Consider the following 21421-nt stretch of genomic DNA (forward strand, 5'->3'; position numbering starts at 1 on the left):
CTAAAAGCTAATAGAATTAAGAATAATCTATTCACTGATATTAAATTAATAATAATTATTGAATGATAGTATTTATATTACTTAAGAAATAATCTTATTTTCATATAGTACAAATTTTCAGAATGTTTGTTGTTCAATTATTAGTCCTTTGTAATTAATGAATGCTTAGATCTAGGTTCTCTAAACCAGTTCTCCTGTTTGAGTGCATAGAACATATTACATTGCAGTCCATTGGAAGACAGGTTCAGTAAATATTCTGTTTAATTTATCCTTGTGATGCTGGCACTGCATCAGAATAGAATGGAGATAGCATATTTTGTTAGATATATGTTTTCATTGATTACCTTACTTTCAAGCAACAATACTGTTAAAATTAAAGACAAAGTCTGCCCAAAAGTTTTGGGCAGACTTTGTTTTTAATTTTAATAATAATAATCTCCATTGGACAAAAAAATTTACACAACAATACTGTGTTAAAAATATATATTAGTGGAAACAGTATTTTTATAAAGATATTTTGGAATATCTCTTATATTATAAATAAATGTAATAATTTTTAGCTCCATTTCTCAGTCACTTTTATTAAATGTGATGAAATATCTTTGTCATAATGACCAAATATAGCTTCTATTCATCTTCAGAATGCATATAATCTACTACTTAATTTGCAGTCTGGTTGTTTGGCTATGAAAGTTATGATAGAACATGTATTTCATTAAGTTTGTCAATATTTTTTAATTTAACACATATAACTCATACTTTTGTTACATAATTTGATAAGCTTCTTTTTGTAAAAAAACTGAGTAGCTAATGTATATGTAACATCTGGAGACCTAATGTTAGAAAATATTTGGCTGATTCATTCATTGATTTAAAAAGAAGAAAAAATGTAGAGAATAAAACTATGATATAATTAATAAAATCTTGCTCTTTTTTTGAGTGAAAGTTCATAATAGCTTATACAGTTCCTGTGCAAAAAGACTAGTCCAGAAGTAATTAATTAAGTATAGAGTACTTGCACTCAGAGCTGCTTTGATGTTATGCTGATAAGTGGTAGGTGGAGACTAATTGTGTGGCCATGTTTAAATGAAGCAAAGACAGTATTTGCATATTTGTTAACTTTTTTCTAAATTAAATGCTACTGATAAATTGAAGGTTTAAAATTATTACAATAATTAGTACTAAAGAAATAGCTAACTCAATAATTGATTAATTAACACCTGAAGAACTTAGGAGTTCAAAAACGTTAGTGTTGAACTTTCTCTTTTGTTTTTTTGTTTTTATCTCACACCAGTCATCAGTTCATAGGGTAGTTGTTTACTACACCCTGGTGTTGTGTGTTGTTGTTTAATTGATTAACTTATCGAAGAAACATTTTCTGCAGTATTTGCTTTAAAAAAAAAATACTACAAGTAATCTTAAATTTGGATTATATCAAATCATTCTGAAGAAAATTCACGTATGAAGTTTATAAATGCTTGATTTATTCAATAAAGTTCATTTATATTATCATTATTATATTATATTTTACTATTTACATTAATTATTTATTGGGTTGACCAATAAGTCCATGCAGTTTTTGGTAATAGTTAGTAAGTTTGAAAAACAATTATTAATAGTTTTAATCTTGAAAACATGATTGTTTGACAAATGACATTTCACCAAAACTTGTCAAAAATAAAGCTTGCTGGTTAGTTTTGTTTTTTTGTATTTGTCAGTATTCAAAACATGAATGAACAAAATGTACATTTTCAATACATTATGCTTTTTTATTTTAAAAAAGGAAAAAATGCAATGCAAACCTGCAAAAAAATGTGTTAAGTGTATAAATCAAGATGCCATGAAAGAATGCATTTGCCAGAATTGGTTTGCAGGATTTTGTTCTGGAGATTTTTCTGTTCAAGATGCACCACATTCAGGTCAGCTAGTTGAGATCGACAGTGATAAAGTAAAAGAATTAGTGGACAGTAATCCATGCCATAAGATGTGGGAGATTGCAGATATTCTTCAAATATCAAAATTGTCTGTGTCAACTTGGTTATATCATCAAGCTTAATATTTGGGTTTTTCACAAACTTAGTGAAGCCAGTCACATCACTCATATTTTCATCTGTGATTCATTCAAAAAATCTGAGGAAAGCTGTTCATTTCTGAAGTGAATAGTGATGGGGATGGAAAATGGACAGTTACATCAACATCAAGCACAAAAAATCATGGGGAAGCAAGATGAACCACTGTAAACTACTTCCAAAGCAGGGTTTTATCCAAAGAAAGTCATGCTCTCAATTTGGTGGGATTGAAGGGTGTTTTGTTTTATGAGCTGCTTCTGAAAAATACAATTATCAGTTCTGGTGTATATCATAGCCAGCTGGACAAATTAAATGCAGTGATTCAGGACAACCATCCAGAATTGATGAATTGTAAGGGCTTCATTTTCCACCATGATAATGCCCAGACACGTGTCGTTGCAAACCTGGCAAAAATTTTGGAGCATCGCTGGGGTGTTGCACCTCATCTTCCATATTCACACAACCTTGCTCCTTCTGATTATCCACTTGTTTTGCTCCTTTAAAGTTTTTTAAATGAACACACTTTGTTTCTGATGACAACATAAAATGAAACTTGGAACAGTTTTTTACCTCCCCAAAAAAAAAACACTGGAAATTTTTTGAATGAGGAATTATGAAGCTGTCCAAAAGATGGCAAAAGGCAATATATTATTGAATAAAAATTTTATTTTTACCTAAAAAATAAAAACTGCAGTCTTATTGGCCAATTCAATACATTATTTATATCACAAGTCAAACATCATCACATAAAAATCTTCTGTTTTATCATCGCTTTATTATTTTCATTGTATTAAAAATTTTAAAACAGTTTTTAATAAGAATTAACATGTATATTGGGAAATTTTTGAAAAATAAACCGTTTTTCTCTCAAACTGAATGAAATTCCAACAAAACATGGCTTGGGAATTTTTTATTTCTGAAAGAGAGTCAGGAGAAAATATGTTTTGAATAATTTTCATGGCTGATAACTAGACTTCAGATATTTAGATTCTGAAAATTTGAATTTAAGTTCTTTTTCAGTTTGGTAAATAGATTTTAAAAACAAAAAGAAAGACAAGTAATTTAAAAGTTACTATGAATTTAACTGAAATATAAACTTTAATAGTTAAAAAACATGCCAATATTATTTTTTTATCTTTGTATTTATAACATCCAGTCATTGCCTTATGTTACATTACATTAAATAAAATGTAATAGGCTAATGTAATTGCTCAATGCAGAGCTTGCAAAGGCATAACCTCTGTCATTTTCGAAAGTGTACTAGCCATCAAAATACTTATCATAATTAATCTCTAGCAAGAAATGGTAATGTTTCACCTGTTTAAGTAAAAAAGAATGTTTCACATTCATTGAAGTGTGAATGTATTTCAATTTTTGCACAAGTGTAAATGGGTAAATCATATTTAGTTTTTATTGACATTGTCATTATTCTAACAATTTTTATACAAAATTTTTTTCCAAATCTTAGACCATATTTTGTTCTCAGCAAGACCAGGGACTCAGAATTCTTTATTCTAGATGATTTGTTCATACATAGAAGCATCCAGAGAAATAATAACTTCCACCAAACAGTATAATGGAATTTTACATTTGCTAGATCTGTAGGAATTGTAAAATCTCTAGTAGTATTTTGACAGAAGTGATGCAGGCAATGTTGTCATCCACATCTGCGCCTGTAAATCTTGCATGTCGCTTTCTCTTAACACTTCCATTGTTAAGGAATACACTTCTTTCATCCCCACGTGGTACCCTACTAAAATGCAGTTAAAAATAAAAATTGCATCTAAAATAGTATAGTAGAAGTTGTGTTCTTTAGGATAAGCCTTAATCCTGTCCCTCTCCCCTGCAGGGGGAATTTCGTATGACATCTATATAATACTGGGTATATAAAAACATGCGCGTATTCGAATGCAATGTTGTGTCAAAATTTCAAATGTTGTGTCAATCAGTGAAGAACTTGCGGAGATTTAAGATTTTGAACAAACGAACATTTACATTTTTATTTATATAGATTACTTCATTTAGGATTTGTAGTCAATATTGTCTTTGTGTAACATGGGCAATGTGGAATTTCTTTTAGTTTGATACCTGTTTAGAAAGGAATGGAAGCAGAGAATATAGTTTTAAAATACAAACTAATTTTTAAGAAATTAAATTATACAGACACATTTTTAAGAGAATCATTGTATAGGTTATGAGTAAGATAACATTACTTTTTTACTGATAGCTGCTATATTTTTTCCAGAAGTTAATATTTATAAACATTGCAATAAAAAATTGCCATCATTTGGGCTTGTAAATTTTTTTCTTTTCATAATATTTTTCAATAAAATCAAATAAATATCTGACAGAATATCCTACAACAACTATATACAGCATGTAGATTTAATAGAAAATTTAATCAAATATTTTAGAAATGAGATATACCAAAATTAAATATCAAAAACTTTTGATATTAAATTGCAAATTAAAAAATTGTAAACTGAATAATTTATATAGTTTGAGACCATATTTTCAAAAAGATTTCAAATTACAAAAAATTGTCATTGTTTGAAAAATGATCTACTCTATTTACAGGATCATTTTTTGGACTAAATAGGATTAAAGATTGATAATATATTGAGATCATAGTTTGGATGTTCAATAAACTTCACAGATGCAATTACTTCACAATTATAAATGAATTTGGCACTAGAGGGAGACATTAGGTGCCATCTCGTATTAAAATTAATAATTAAATATCTAATTACATAATTTAGATTAAACTGGAATAAAAGAATCGGCTCAAAGTGGGACTCGAACCCACAACTTCCGCCTACCGTGTGGATGCATTGCCAGTTATGCTACCCATACCTTCGGTTCGATCTCCTCTTCTAGTATATTTAATGTTAAGCTATAACCATTGTCAGTTACTAGTGCTGACTGGAAACGCATTCAGTGCCCTACATTCAGTGCTGACTGGAAACGCATTCAGTGCCTGTTCAGTAAACATTCACACAAGGCACTCAGTCGGCCATCTCATATCTGGCAAGACGTAGATCTACATATAAACATCCCTACAAACCCAATGTAATGCAATAACTGCCTTAAATTATAGGGCTATAATTTGGAATAAATAATTATAAATTGTAGGGACATTTATATGTATATCTATGGCTTGCCAGGTATGTGATGGCCGACTGAGTACCTTTTCTGGATGTTTACTGAACGAGGGTGCCGAATGCATCCCTAGTCAGCATCATAGTAACCAATGATGGTTATAGCTTAACATTAAATATACTGGAAAAGGAATTGGACTAGAGGTCCAGATAGCATAATTGCTTCACAGTTTCTGGAGAAATTGTTATTGACCTGTGTCTGCTAGATTGCTTGTCAATCCAGGGAATATCCAATAATCAATTATCAAATTATGAAATCCTAATAGTTTAATTATTCAATTTTATGAAATTTTCAAATGTAAAAATGTGCTGTTCCATTTATACAATTTTTTGATATGGAAGATGACTAAAATTTAAATCAAAAATGCTTCATTTACATTCTTTGGTAACTTTAAAATAAGAGTTTTTGTTATGTTTATGTATTTTAAACATATACATTTTGATTTTGCATAGTTTTAAAATGCTATAAATTTTATAAAAATACTTTTCTAAAATTAAAGAGTGTTTATATTGCAATATTTTAGATCAGAATGGTATTTTGACTCTTGCTCCTCCTCCAGTCAGTCGGTTTCGTCCTCATGTTACAAAAAGAAGTTTCAGAAAACCAAGGTAAGTAAATTTTTATTATTATTTTTCATGTATTATAAAATATCATAGTTAAATGTACACATTATAAAACTCAAAAAATGTACTATAATACCCAAAAACAAACCACTAATAGTCTATTTTTTTTTTTTATTCTATGAAAAATTTTAAATGTATTGCTTCAGAGCTTGTGCTTGACTACAAAATCTGTGAGTCAAAGTGCTGTTGTAAGACAAGTACAGGTAACCCCCGTATAACACGGCACTTCTATAGCACAGATTCACTCTAACACCGTTCGAGAATTGGGAACATTCCCCGTATAACATGGTGGTTTTATAGCACGGGTTCACTCAACACGGTTCGGGAATTGGGTAAAGCCCTCATACAACATGAAATGTAAGAAGGGTGCATTCTTTTATACATCTACGTAACTCCGCGCAACCATTCTAATTGTTTTCATAGCTACTTTGAATGCTCTTTCAACAATAATCCATTTAATGGTTAAATTTTACAATTGGGACCCTTTTTTTGCCTCTAAAAGCTCATTTTAGAATTATAGATTCTTCCACACGATCCTATCGATAGTGCAGGCGCCACCATCTTTCTTTCACTGTTGTTTCTAAATGCCTACAAACAGCAGCACACTCCCGTTGCAGAGTGACTGCTATTAACGAATGCACCCACAAACTGTTACCAGTTGATGATGCTCATGCTGAGATCATCATATAGGATGAATAATCCTCTGGTAAAATATTTACTTAAATAATAAATAAGTATTTTACCTATGAAAAAACGAATAATAAATCCAGTTTAAATAAGGATTAATAGCATGTTTTTTAATTTTTGGAACCTAACCTCCTATTTCGCACTAGTTCTTTGTTTTGTATAACATTGATTTGCATAACACAGCAATTTTTTGGAACGTAACTTCCGTGTTATATGGGGGTTACCTGTACCAAATTTCAGCCTGCATTTCACATGTGCATCTCATCAATCATGTAAATTAAATTTTCTCTACCAATTAATTTTGTAGAGTAAATTAAATTTTCTCTACAAAAAAAATTCTCTACCAACCTCTAAACTTACAGATGAAAAACAACATTGGAGAAACTCCAAATAAACATACAACTGTGTACATATTGCTAAGAACAAAAAAGGGAAGTTGTTAATTCATTCCTTGTGAGAAAATATTTTAGGCACTTATAATTATGAATGAGTTCTATAAAGACTTTTTAGTATCATACATTGTATGTCATAGTTTGACTTTGTTATTGTCTTGTTTATTTTTCATATATGTCAGTTTAACTAAATTAAATAAACTGTAGCTTTATTAAAAATTAAAATTAAAAAAATGATTTAATATTTTTATTGGTTAGAGGTTATCCATTATTTACAGTATAGCTTAAGAGGTGGAATTGTGAAAAGTACATCATGTAGTGCGCACAATGGGAAGGGAAATGGTGAAGACATTGTTTATATGGACTTTTTAATGGTATTAGTTGGCATAAAAATTTGTTGTTATACGTAAGCTTACTCAATCAAAAACTTCAGATTATGAGGCATTAAATACATAATCTGAAGTTTTTGATTGAGTGAACTGTTGGCGTGACATCCGAGCCAAGTATTTAATACATGTAAGCTTACTACTGGTCATATGAGTAAACTATTAGTTTGTTCACATTGCAGAGCATTTTAAACTCATTTCTTCAATATAATGACATCCTGAAATATATATATATATAATTAAACGGGAGGGATTTGCCAGAAATATATCATTGCACACAATAGAGGGAGGTGTCAAAAATTGTTCACATAATTAGTGGACAGTCCGTAAGTCAAATTTATAAAATAGTTGTATCCTTCTTAAGCTTGATTTTAGTATAAAAAGAAATAGTTATTGTCTAGCTCTTAGAAAATTATTTTATAGTGATAAGCCAAAAATCACACCCTATGACTAATAAATTATTTTGGTTTTTGTGTTCATTTTTCTCTCAACACTAGAATGTGTTACACTTCTGTTGTTTCTTTGACATCACAAGAAGCTGTTAATGATGATTTAATAGTATGTAAATCATCATTTATTATATTGCACAATTTTTATTCGTGAAAGGTTTTTCTTGGAATCAGAATTACACCATTTGTGATGTCAACTTGCCTTATGAAATTCATGCACAAATGTCTTAAAAATTGAAAACTTTTTCCATTAATTCTCTATTTTCATTTGACATTGATGTTACTTAAGGTCAATGTTTAAAATAACAAAAAGAATAGTTAATTTTCAATTAAATTTTCTCCCTGTTTATTACAAGTTGTCGTGAAACACAACAAACTAGATTGGACTGAATTTGAGAAAATGTATAATAATCTAATATCAATAAAATTTATTGAGGAAATTTATAAGGGACAAATTTAATAAATTTCTATTTTTGTAACATTATATGATTTATTAATGAATAAAATAATTAGTGAATTCAGAAATTCACACAAAGTATCTCTACCTGACTCAAAGTAGCTGATTGTGGATACTTCATATTTGAGTATCCACATGACCTAACATAGCTTCCTAATTGGTTGATTTACCTCTCTGTAGGAAAGAATGGCTCTTGTTACTCTCTTTACTTACAAGGACTTCAGTTATTACTGTTAATGATTGTACAGTACTTGCAATATTTGTAACAAAATGAGGATAGGTTAATTTATAATGATTTGTGTTAAATAGAAAAAATTTATAGTTATAGCATTGAAAAATAACTAAATTTTTACAGTGTTAATATTTGAAATCAAGTTATCTACATTAAAAGTGTAGATAATAAAAATTATAAGTATACATGTGTTCATATTTGTGATAAATATTTTTTTTTAATCAATATCCTGTCATTAATTTGATATGAACTTAATAGAGAAAATATTGTGCACCTTTAAGAAATGAGAACATTGAAAAATATTGTTAAACAATATGTTTTTATATTATTGATCATATATTTTTATTTTAAACAGATTAGCCTCATCGTCATCATCATTTTCAGAAAGAATTGGTACAACTCCACCTCCAATTCCTGGCCGAGGTCATAGACGTTCAGAACATTCCACATCTGATGATGATTTAGCAAGTTCAGGTGGCAGTAGAAGAAATTCTACCAACTCTGAACAGGTTATAAATGCTTTTTATATTAATTAATTATTTGATTCCGATGAAACCGTGTTGTTGTTATTAAGCTGTTTCTTTGCAGACACACTAAGGTGACATATATCAACACTTGGCAACTTATTGACTCTATTTATTCAGTTGGATTATTAATTAATTATTTAATTTTTTATTTTAATTTTAATTATATTAATTAATTAATTTATATATATAATTATATGGTTGTATGAAATAGCTCAAAATATTTTAATATTAAAAAAATCTTTAAATTTTCTGAATGTTCTAGTAGATTGTTTATTTAACATACACAAAGCTGCTCTAAAATTCATATTTTTAAAGTAACTTTTTAAAAGATTATTATAAGGTTCCTACACATTAATCTGTGTCAAAAAGTACAGTAAGACCCCCTATAACGCTTAGATATGTTCCACTTTATAAGAATTTTATGTTGTAGGAATCCTTAAATACATGAGCTAATCACAGCCTGACACGTGTGAAGTTTACGGACTAAGGCTGTTTGAAAGGTTTTCTTCTATAAAATTAACCAATTCTAGACTAATTTGACTCAACATTTCCAAAACACACATAATTTTTTGGGAATAATCCATATAAACTATGATATAAACAAAAAATTGTAGGATTACTTACTGAGTGTGCACCGTTCGACTATGTCGTTGCTTACGCTTGTTTTCATCGTGGAGCAGCGCACCAAACGTCGGCCACGTTTTCTGATAAATTATTTTTCTGCGAAAAATTCGTTGACCTTTGGAGACATCATTAATAATAAAAATTTTTATGGCCGTTGAATAAGAAATGTTTTTTTCACAAGAAATGTGTAAAATTAGTGCTGTATTAGACTTACGGTACTGTAATTTACATACTGTACAGACGATAGTAAACTCAACTTACTCACCTAAACTCTCTGTAGCGTGGCGCTCGATGGCGGAAAGTATATATATAATTATAATAAAGTTACAATAAATTAAGTTAATATATAATTATATATACAGTACCTAATTTATACATAATTAATATATAATTATATGTACAGTACCTAATTTATATATAATACTGTACAGATGATAGCAAACTCAATTTACCCGCCTAAACTTTCCGTAGAGTGGCACTGGATGGCGGAAAGTAGTTCGGCTGCTCATCCACTATTGGTCCAGATTCGACCAATTTTGTCGTGACACGAGTCGGCGACGACGTTTTACGAGTTTCCTTATACGAATACTGCCGCAATTTTTTCGCTACGTTATAGGAATTTCCGTTATAGGAACCCACATTATAAGGGGGTCGACTGTAGTAAATTTTTAAAAAAGAGTAGAATATATCAATGGAATTCGACTGTATTGTACAGTACATTCTTCATAGGATAAAGAAAAAGACTGCTTTACTATATTATCTGTAAGTCTTTCCAGCACAACAAGATCACCTGATTCATAGCATGTGGTTGATCTTGATCAGTCACAGATGTGCTTATATATTCCATTGTTTGCTGTTTAATTAAATTTTAAAAAACAATAACTGGTAGGAAGTTTTATCAGAATGACTGTGGTCTTGAAAGCAAGTATTCTGATAGATGATGAATTGATTATTTAATTCTTTTCATATAAATTTGAAAGGTACAATAATGAGCTAAATCCTGTTCATGACAACTAATGTCTACTCATACTTGACAGCAATGAATTGGCTTTGTCTTTTTTTCATAGTTACAGTAGATAAACTTCATCTAGACAACTTTGTTAATGTACTGTACATGAAAGATTAGAATATAGTTTGACTGGTTTAGGAAGTTTATTTTGTTTATTTTTATTTTTTTTCTACAGAAATAAAATATAGTATAAAATTCATAAAATATTTTTAAGTTCTTTTTTATATACAGTATATGATGATTAGGATACTAATTTCAAACTTTATTTAGGAAGTAAAACAGATGATACCTCCTGCTCCACAGTTGAAGAAAGAAGAAATTCAATACTTAGATTTGGATCTTGATTCGGATGCTTCAGTTCAAAGCCCAAGATCACCCGAAAAATCGTCGTCAGCATCTATTGTATATAAGAAAATAGATTTTGTGAAAACTAAAGTTTTTAATGAAATGAGGCAAAATGTTGAGGAAAACTACAGGAAATCTCAGTAAATATTTTTTTTTTTTTTTTTGAAAATTTGTGCACAGTTTATCGTTACATATATAAATTATATATAATATTTGAAATTGATGTAAATATTATTGTTATTGAAACTATCCTTGGGAAATGTGAATATTTACAAATTATGAAATTCAATTCTAGAAAAATTAAATGTATGTCAGTCACAATATAATATGAACTTAGTACTAGAAAAGTCTATTTATTGTTTTTTACATTGTTTGAAAATTTATTCCTAGAAACTGAAGTATATTGTTTATGAATTCTTAGTTGTTCTTAAATTCTGGTTTTTAAGTAACTACTAATTGATGAGATTCATAAAATAGCTTCATCTTTCATAATGTTTGGGATGAATTGTTATTGAAACTGTGTTTAACAAATATTATGCTTAGACATAACAGTTGATTGTGATTAATTCTCTGATTTTAGCTGTGTTAATGTAATAGAATTTTCTTATGAAGAGCATTGAAACAGTCTTAAACACTTCAGTAGCTAATTAGCAAATTTTTTTTTATATATTTGATGAAATAATTATCTTCAGTAATGCAGAAAAAACTTTATATTTGGTTAAATATAATAGATAATTTATCAGAGTTGTTTTTATTAATTTCTTCAATGTTGCATTACTTGAAATATTCAGAATACTTACTATATTCAAGAAATGATTATTAGAACTTTGTATTCAAAGTAGAAAGTTTATATTACTTTCTATGTTGAACAAAAAATTAATGATGATGATAATTGTAAACAATTTTGTTTATGATCGTTAATCACAATTAATTGTTTTTTATAAACATAGTTCATGACTTTAGTTACTTTAAAAAAAGCTGTTAACAATACTATTAATAAAATAATTATTAGAAGTAATAAGTTGACTATTACAATCAAATTATCACTTCTAATAAACCAAACTCTTTTTCTGCAATGCCTTAAATTAAATATAGAATACCTCAATTTATAAAGTTACTTTTTATAGTTAAAACTTTATTCTGTAAACAAAGCAGTTTCTACAGTTTACTGTAAACTCATTGTGTTTACAAGTATAAAATATATAAGGTTGAAATTTGGATTATTTGCAATTAAAATATCTGAGGTCTGTTTTTTAATCTGATACATATTTTGGGAAGAAAAGTATAATATGATTCATCTCAGAGAATTTTTCTTGATTATTTTATAAAGATTAATTAAATCTGACATAAATTACTATTGCCACTTGCATTCTTTACATGTACTTATGAATGAAATGTGAAGAGGTTTATTATTGTTATTCATCAACAAGAAATAGTTTTAAAAATTTTTGTCATGAATTTCACTTTCCCATTTAACATAATACAAAAAATATTATATTATTTTAATCCAAATATGATTTTGATGTGATAATGTTGTGCCTAGGAAGCATACAGTTATTTTTCACATAAGTTGTTAAACTTAGTATTCATAGTGTTTCTGAACTATGAACATGGAGGAGTTATTGTAATGCATCTTTTGATTGCTTCTAAATTTTAATGGGAAATATTTAATTAAGTGTTTAATATTTTATCTTCATAATTGCTGCAAAATTACAAATTGATTCATTTCCATATCATGACGTGAAGATTAATAATACTACAATGATGTCTCTCTCTTCTTTTATATATTTTGTGATTGCTATTTTAAATAATCATGATAAATAAAGCAAACTATATTAAGAAAAAATAAACTACTTTTTCGGATATTCCTGTTTCTGCAAAAATATCTTCTGATGTCGGAAAATTGAATATTAAAGTAATAATTCTAGCTTGATCTTTTGTAATCAATTGACAATTTTTTTAATATTTCATAGGAAAGTAGCTAAAGCAGTCAGTCAACTCATTTGAGACTTTGGAGACGATGAGATAAAAGTTTAATTGAAATTAATAGACATAAATATTTATCTTTGCTTCCTGTTATTCAAATTAATTTGTTGATAAAACTGTTTAGTCTTACTTTAAATTATTTGAAAATGTCTTAGTTAGTTTTTAATAGTATATGATTTTTTGTTCTGTTATAAGTCAGATAGGAGAGTAAGGTTGAAATTTTGAAATAAAGTGTTTGTCAGTATTAATAAAATACTAACTGATCTGGATTAATAAATCAGTGCTTTGAGTTTTGGAAGATTAGGAATAACATTTATTTGAAAATTGAACGTAGAATTTTGACAGTTAATGATCCAGTCTCTGTAAACAATAATTAATTAAACAGGCAGTAAATATTTTTTATATATTCTAGAACAAGGTTTGTCATTCTTGCATACATTAGTAGGTGTCATCACACATTATCATCAATGCCATTGCAATATTAGAAATTTTTATTTAACTGAAAAAGCATTTATCTTTGAAATTAACATTTTTACGTATAGAAATGAAGGTTAGATTTAAAATCTGATTGAATTTAGTTAAATTAAGTTGAAGTATTCTTATAAGTGATTGGATGATAAGATATTAATGTATTTTAAAAATAGTTAATATATATAAGAATGAAAAGACTTGAAATAAGAAGGAAATTCATGTTTATTTAAAAGAATTCAATATATTATTTTTTACTTTGCAAATCTCTAATAATTCTTATTCATTCTGCCTTTATATTCCATCACTTAGTCTTATGGAATTCTGCATCTAGAGTTCTGGAAGATCAGGAATAATGCTCTCTGATGTTGGAGATTGTCATTCTTGAGCTTTTAATCATCTCGTATATAAAGTTCCAAGTTTAGAAAAGGATCTGGATCAGATTTATCTGAAAAGCATTCAGTTTATGTTTTGATTTAGTGTTGTCTCAGATTTTCTTTCTAGAAAATGCATAACTGTCTTATTTTTGTAATCATTTATAAGAACATTTTATCAATGATTTAGCAAATATTTGAATTTTCTATCATTTCTTCATTTCTCATTGTTTTGATTTGAAAATATATGAATGAATTTTTTCACTCGTTCATTTATTCCATGGGTAATTAGTTGTTGATTCTAATATTGAAAAATTTCAAGAATGGGGTGCTGCAATGAATATGGTATACGTTGATGCCATTTTGTTAAAATTTACTGCCGAATGTGCCATAATGTTATATGTCATTTTGTATTTTATTGTTATATAGAAATTGTGAAGAATATATAGAAATTTAATTGTGATGATTAGATTTTAGATAATATTTTAAGCATAAAATTAATCTTTTCATACATCAGTTTTGGAAAATTTTTATTATTTAAAACAAAATAAAATGTTGTCATTAATAACACAGAGCTTATTATAAAATGAAGAAAAACATCCACTCTGATAATCTTCTGACAAAATCAGTTAAAAATAATTTTTATTAATTTTTTATTACAAATTTTAAACTTACTTTTTTCTTACAAGTCCATTTTTATGTATTTTACTTTATGCAAAATTTTATATTATTTAAAGTGCTTAAGTCTTGAAAATGCTATTCTATTCTTCAGAAGTTAATTGGAATTTCTGAATAAATTTTAATTTGAGAAATAAATGAGAGAAAGCGAGCTCTTATACTTCAAAATAAAATATATTATCAATTATAGGTGTAACATTGTATACTGATATATTCTGTAAAGAAGTATATTATCTTCTGTAATAGATTATTAGATAAATCCAATGCTTAGAAAAATTTGAGTTTAAGAATTTCATGTAATTCTTAAACTCAAATTTCAATTGCACTTCTGCAAGTTACTTGTGCAATTTATCAATTTGTTGATCATTTATCGGTACATATCACTTTGTGACTAATAGCTTATTCACCTGTATGACGTTTTATATTATGTTTACATCAGTATTAGCAAATTTGATCTTACTGTAGATTATCATAATATGATAAAATACAATACACAAAATTTCAAATTGATGCATCGTAATTATTTTGTTATTTCAAAGTGTATTCGATGAGCTCTAAAATAAATTATAAGAATATCCATAATTCTGCTTGAATCTTGGATGTTTTAAAGCATGTCCAAAACTTAAGGATGGACATTTGTACTGTACATGAATCAAGAGAAATGTAGATGAATGCAGACAAATGTGACAAGAACTTGATGCTAAACACAGGGTAATACACAACAACTTGTAGCATTTTAAAAATCAAAGCAATAAAAAATAAGTCTTTGGTGAGAAAGATAAATACAGAAGTTGGAGAAAGGTGGAGAATTGATGGAAAGATGGATCTGTTTGTATGAAATATGTTCACCTCAAACTGATGCAGCACACAGCATCACGGTGGGCTCGTTACCGACTGGCTCAGTGACTTTTTCTACCTATCTTCACCAGCAATTGTGTTTGTCTTTAAATTTTGGACATGTTTATATTTGGTTAGTAAATTTAAAAATGAAATTTTTTTTTTAAAGAAAACGAAATAAGAGCTTCTGTTTATATTTGAATTTTTATTGTTATAATAAAAATATTTCGTTATGTATATTACCTGATATTTAAAATCTCAGAATAATATGATCTACCTTCTGAACTTTATTATTGTTGGTTTATTTGAAAATTCCATATTTATTAAGATAAATATAAAATAGCTTCTTGTAAAATCCATCTGTTGTTTTAATTATATTGGAATGAAGGATTGAATTTTTTGGGTGTGTTCTCATTACGAAAACGTTGTTAAGGATGGATATTTTGGAAATAATTTATTCTTTGATGATTTCTGTTTCATTTTTATATAAATAAGTAAAACTATTTATAAAAAAAATCAGTATTAATTTATTATATTACTATTTATTAATAGAAAAAATGATAATTTTCAATTCCTACATTTTTTTTCTCGAAGCTTTCTATCATTTATTTTTCATTAATCTAATTTTCAAAGATTTTATTTATAGATATAACTTTATATTTATTTTTTTCTATCACTGATCACTTTATATTTGAAAACTCTTGATAATGTTATCCTTGTGTAGTTTCTAATAATAAAGTGCCTTTCCAGAGAGAAATTATTAACCGAATTGGTAGTCATCCAGTATAATCTTAGTAAATTTTTCTTTACAGTAATTATTAAAATATATAATTAACCTCAATAAATATAAAATAATAAGAAATTGTGCTCTTTGCTGGTATATTTCAAGATATATAGGATGTCCCATTAATAGTGCTGGATTTAATTGTGGAATTAAATACATCATTTATTGAACAACTGTGAATGTTTTTAATTCAATATAAAGTAAAATTACAACCCATTTCAGTGGTAAGTCATTTTTGTCTGTGGAAGATAGTGTCTCACAACTCTGGTGACACGCACTCTTTGCACAAAATTGCTTATGACACTGCCACATAATTGTAGCCTGATTCCGCCAATAATGCATGAATCTCCGTCTTGAGGTCAGGAATTGTTTGTGAGTTGTTAGAAACCGCGTGACATTTTGAAGTTTGCAATTCATACAGAATGCCAGTGGCATGCAATTTACATCCAGCATTATTAATGTGGCATATTATTTATTTTGCAGACGTCCACATAACTTTGCTACAATTTATTTTGAGAAGAAACTACGATACAGTTAAAATGTGTATTGTTTGTGAACAGACCACACTGTTTATTTGTTAATAAGATTCACATTGTTGTGATTTATTTGGAAAACATTTGAGTAAGCCATATTGTTATCTATTAATATATATATATATATATCTTAAAATATGTTAGTGCAATTACTTTTGGATAAAAAGTGATTATTATATAACTAATAAAAATCTCAGATATGAGTACAAATGTTATTTTGTAAACACTGATGTATAAAATGAGTAGATTAATTTTATAAATGTATTAAATTTTCACCATGTTATATTTGTATATTTGATGCTAGATATTTTCCAGATAATGGAAAGAGTTATATCATTTCAAATATTCTAATTATTCTATAATAAAAGAAATTCTTTTGATGAAGAATATTATTTTTGTGATGCATTCATCATATCTCAAATTTCCGAGATGGTTATTTAAAAATAATTTTTACATTTAAAAGTATATGACGCAACCAAATGTTGCGTTATCGTAAACTTTAATTAAAAGAATCCTGTTCCAGTTTATATTTTTCATTTTGTAAATTTGTAATGCTTTACATATATTTAATAGGTGTTAATAGTTATAAATACTTCCATTTGATGTTTAAAGAAAATAAATGTAAGTTGTTATTGATATTGAAACGACTGCAGTATTTTGTTTTATAAATTTACAAATAAAAATTATATACAAAATAGCATAGAATTTTTATTTACTTTATGTATGATTTTTAATTTAATTTAATTATTCCACTAAGTGAAGTACGAGGAGAAGTGTAGAGTCTCGAAAACTCGGCCTAATGTGAACCGAAGGGTGGCTGAGTTTGTGAAAATGCCGGGTTATCAAGAATGGGGTTAAAAAAAAATAAGTATGGGTGTTTCCTCAGAAAATACTGTACTGTACTTGTATGTATTGTTTACTTGAGAATACAACAGAGAATAAACTGCTCAAATACCCTTAAACAAAGGAAAAGTACGTCCTTTTTGAAGGGATAGAGCCTTTACTACATGAAAATGGAAATTAATGAATACACTGTGTACAGTAATTTACCTGATAAGACAGACATCAAAAAAATACTTTGAGGCTGTCTATAATGAAAATTAATGAACTAAGGATTTTTTTGCCCTGCCAGGGTGTGGGCGAGTTATCCGGACTGCCGGGTTATTGAGTGCCGAGTTTTCGAGAGACTACTGTATTTTATATTATATAATTATACATGAAGGTTTTGTAACATTTATTTTATACCATAAAATAATTAGAATTCAGTTGTTCATTTCTATGATTACACAAATGAATAATTAAATCCTAGTTATTAAAATGCAAATTAACAATTTAAATTATTAAATACAGTATATAATTTTTAAAAAATCATTTCAGATTAAGACAATGATTATAAAGCAACTTTTGTATAAGAAATAAGGTGATTAATGGTGACTGTATTGCTTTGACAATTTAAAGAACTAAAATTTATTGATTTTTAGCTACAAGACATTGCATTATCAGGTATAAAAATTTTATTATATTCAAATTTCAATTTTTTTTTAATATATAAAAATTTAAAATGAAGTTATTTTCATAACAGTAATCTCATGTTGGCTGAAAAAGTAGTTACGTTTAAAATAATGTAAAAGTATTGAAAGTTTATATTACCTTCAACAACAAGAAATATTAAAGTACTCTATATCAGATGTCAGTGTTTTTTCTACTTTTTGAGATTTGCAAAAAATAATGACAATGAAATTTGGTTTAAAATTTATATTTTTGATTGGTACTCAAGGCAACTTGACATTTTTACACTTTAAATGTACAAGGTAATGTAGAAGAAACGTTGTTAATAGCTATTAATTGACAATGCATCCATACAATAGCTGAAGTTGTGGGTTTAAATCCAGCTCCAGGCAGATTTTCTTCCCACAACATTATAAATTAATTTATATATACTGTAATTATTGAAATTATCACGAGATGGTTGCTCTGTAATTCGACATTTATCTATCGTATTAAAGAGACTACTGTATTATGAATAAAGCGTTTGTCTTATCCTTACAACCTTTCCTCCCCTCGTTACCATGACATGATCAGTTGTCGTTGCCTTACAGTAAAGCCTTTATCAATGAGAATCTGGAAATAGTACCAGAGATGTTTCTGAGTATTGTGGGAAAGACACCTTTACTAATGCAATGTTGTTTTCAATAAGCACAGGAAGCTAAAACTCTCTTATTGCAGAACCGCCAAATAAACCGAATCAAAATCAAACCAACAAATTCAAAAAACAGTTTACAAAATTCGTCATCTATCAAATCGCCTAGTTGACGTCAACAATATATTTTGCTAACAATAATTAAAGCAATCAACAATAGCAATAATTTATTCTTAACGTCAGTTGTTGGAAGTTTCGAACAATTGACCAGGCGGTTTGTCAGCCAGGATTATATCGAAATTTCACAAAGTTGAACTAGAAATTCTAAATCAAATCTGGGATAAAGATCAATAAAAGTCATTTCGGAGCAAGATTAAGATAAGTATCAATATATTTTTTACTATTTCTCGCGAAACGAAAATAATTTTTTCCTTATTATCTACGCACGGCGAATCAAGAAATCTTAAGATCGTATACCAAAATAAGTCGTTCACCATTGACCGAGTGGATAAAACTACTGAACACTGATCGTGGGTTCGCACCAAAGGGCTGGTTCCGTGTTAACTTCACGTTTGAAATGTATAAATAGGGTCAGTTTCCCATGGAAAATCTTCCCGGGAGACATCCCCTTGGCATGTTGCTTTGTCCATTAATGAGCGATTTCGCTTTTAGCCTAACCCGAACGCATCGTGGTCAAATATCGTGAAAGCCAGGACACAAATTTCGCTTTGTGGTCGTTTTTTTTTCGCTTAATGAGCGATTTCGGTCTTTGAGCCTAACATCCATACAAACAAACCAAAACAATTCAAATGAACAATTCATAAATTATCTTACTCTATAGTTGAAACTAATATTAAATTTTTTATCAATAGTATTTAATTAAGTATATAAGTAGTAATAACCAAAGTATAGTGTAATTTAATCTATATATATAACCCATTCAACGGGTATATGTCTGTCCGCGTAACGGATGCCAAAAACGGTCACTAGAGGCGCCCTAGCGAAGATTTTAAATTAACAATAAATTATATTTATTTGTAATAGGAATTTATTATTTATACCACGGAATGGTATAAATAATTATTATGTGCCTTGCCTTGCCTTATTATATGCCTTGATTAACCTTGCGCCGCACGTTTACAACATCCCGTGACTCACAAGTCAGTGAACGTCGCGCATTGACTCACGGGAAATTTGTTGAAAAAATGGCGGATACATTTAAAATCGAGGTTTACAAACGAAGATAAATAAGCAAATTAAACTATTTTAAAGTATTTATAGAAAGTTTAATAGATAGAAATATAGATCCGTATGACGCGATTGGGACGGTAAGATTTACCCTCCGAATGAAGGGGTGGCGACCCCCTTTGTGCGAACAATAAATGTCTAATGAACCATGCCCCTACGCGCGACCCTTCTCGAGATATAGCCCTCCGAAAATTATTCTACGGGTCATGTGACCGCCTGTTTGCCACAATTTACCCTGCGAATGAGCGGGTCGGTGACCCCCCCGAGTGTGGACGAGCGCGCGTTAATTTTTTTTTCGCGCGGTAGGCTCCCTTTTGACCACGATGTCACGTGACCGGAAATGACGTACGCGAATTTTCACGGGCTTATATCTCGCGAAGGGTCGCGAGTAGGGGTATGGTTCCTTTGACTTTATTGTTCGCACAGGGGGCTACAGTTTGGAGGGTTGCCACCCCTTCATTCGGAGGGTAAATCTTACCATTGCGACTTTAACGGAACTGTACAGCATATTGATAAAAACAAAAAAGTCAAAGGAACCGTGCCTCATGGAAATTTGTAAATAACGCCCACTAGGGGGCGTCCCGGGCTACTAGTACTAATATAAATGGACTTTTTGATTCTGATGAAACCGTAAATGGACTTGCTCTATCTAAATTTATGATTAATATATGTTATGAAAATCAAATTATTCAGTTGGTAAGCAGTTAACTATTGATTCTTCATTTTAATGTAGTGATTCCAAAAATGCTATTTTTTTTATAACTTTCCACCTTGTGGGCACTTGAGGGCCTCTTTTTGCAAGCCCATTATGGGTTCGGCCAGGCCCGCAATGGGACGGCGAGGGACAGGACCCGACATATCAAACGGACTACCCTCCGAAAAATTCTTGGTGATTATTTGATCCTTCCGGACTCGATCCCAGATCCCCCAGAGCTGTATGTTGCCACTTTGACCGCTCCGCCAAAAATACTACTACAAGCCAAATTCAATAAAAAGTCCCGGCTCGCGATTATATTTGACACTTATAAATAATAGGAATAGGCCTACTTATAGTGTTTCTGGAGTATATAAAATATTTATGGCACGACTATCGAAAAGATAGGACGCCACTACTATTACCTCTAAACAGAAACATCTGTTTCTGTTTAGAGTTTTACGTTATATCAACGTTATTGATATAACGTAACATCAATAACGTTGATGTTACGTTATGCAACAATGTGGCACAACAATTTCCTTTTGTAGTATCTTATTATCAACCACTCGCTTACATTATGGATATGTTATAGTTCAGTTTGCGACTGTTTCAATATACAGCTTTATAAAAACGTGAAGGTCTTACTGACTGGGTATTTTGTATTATGGGGGGGGGATTAGTACTGTATTAGTACATAATTATGTATTATGGGTATAA

General features: G+C 29.0%; 1 protein-coding gene across 1 annotated transcript in view; it reads left to right on the forward strand.

Annotated features, from left to right (window-relative positions):
• LOC111613510 (GRB2-associated-binding protein 1-like) overlaps positions 1–11398 on the forward strand; it is a 45099-nt gene extending 33701 nt beyond the window's left edge. Inside the window, exons 5-7 of the mRNA XM_023354858.1 lie at positions 5752–5836; positions 8810–8963; positions 10885–11398. Coding sequence (XP_023210626.1) covers positions 5752–5836; positions 8810–8963; positions 10885–11103 — 458 coding nt within the window. The 3' untranslated portion in view covers positions 11104–11398. The remainder of the gene's footprint in view (positions 1–5751; positions 5837–8809; positions 8964–10884) is intronic.
• The last annotated feature ends 10023 nt before the right edge of the window (positions 11399–21421 follow it).

Source organism: Centruroides sculpturatus, unplaced genomic scaffold (assembly GCF_000671375.1).
Source record: "Centruroides sculpturatus isolate CEXI.00-Female unplaced genomic scaffold, Cexi_2.0 scaffold1766, whole genome shotgun sequence".
In the NCBI taxonomy this organism is placed as follows: Eukaryota; Metazoa; Arthropoda; class Arachnida; order Scorpiones; family Buthidae; genus Centruroides; species Centruroides sculpturatus.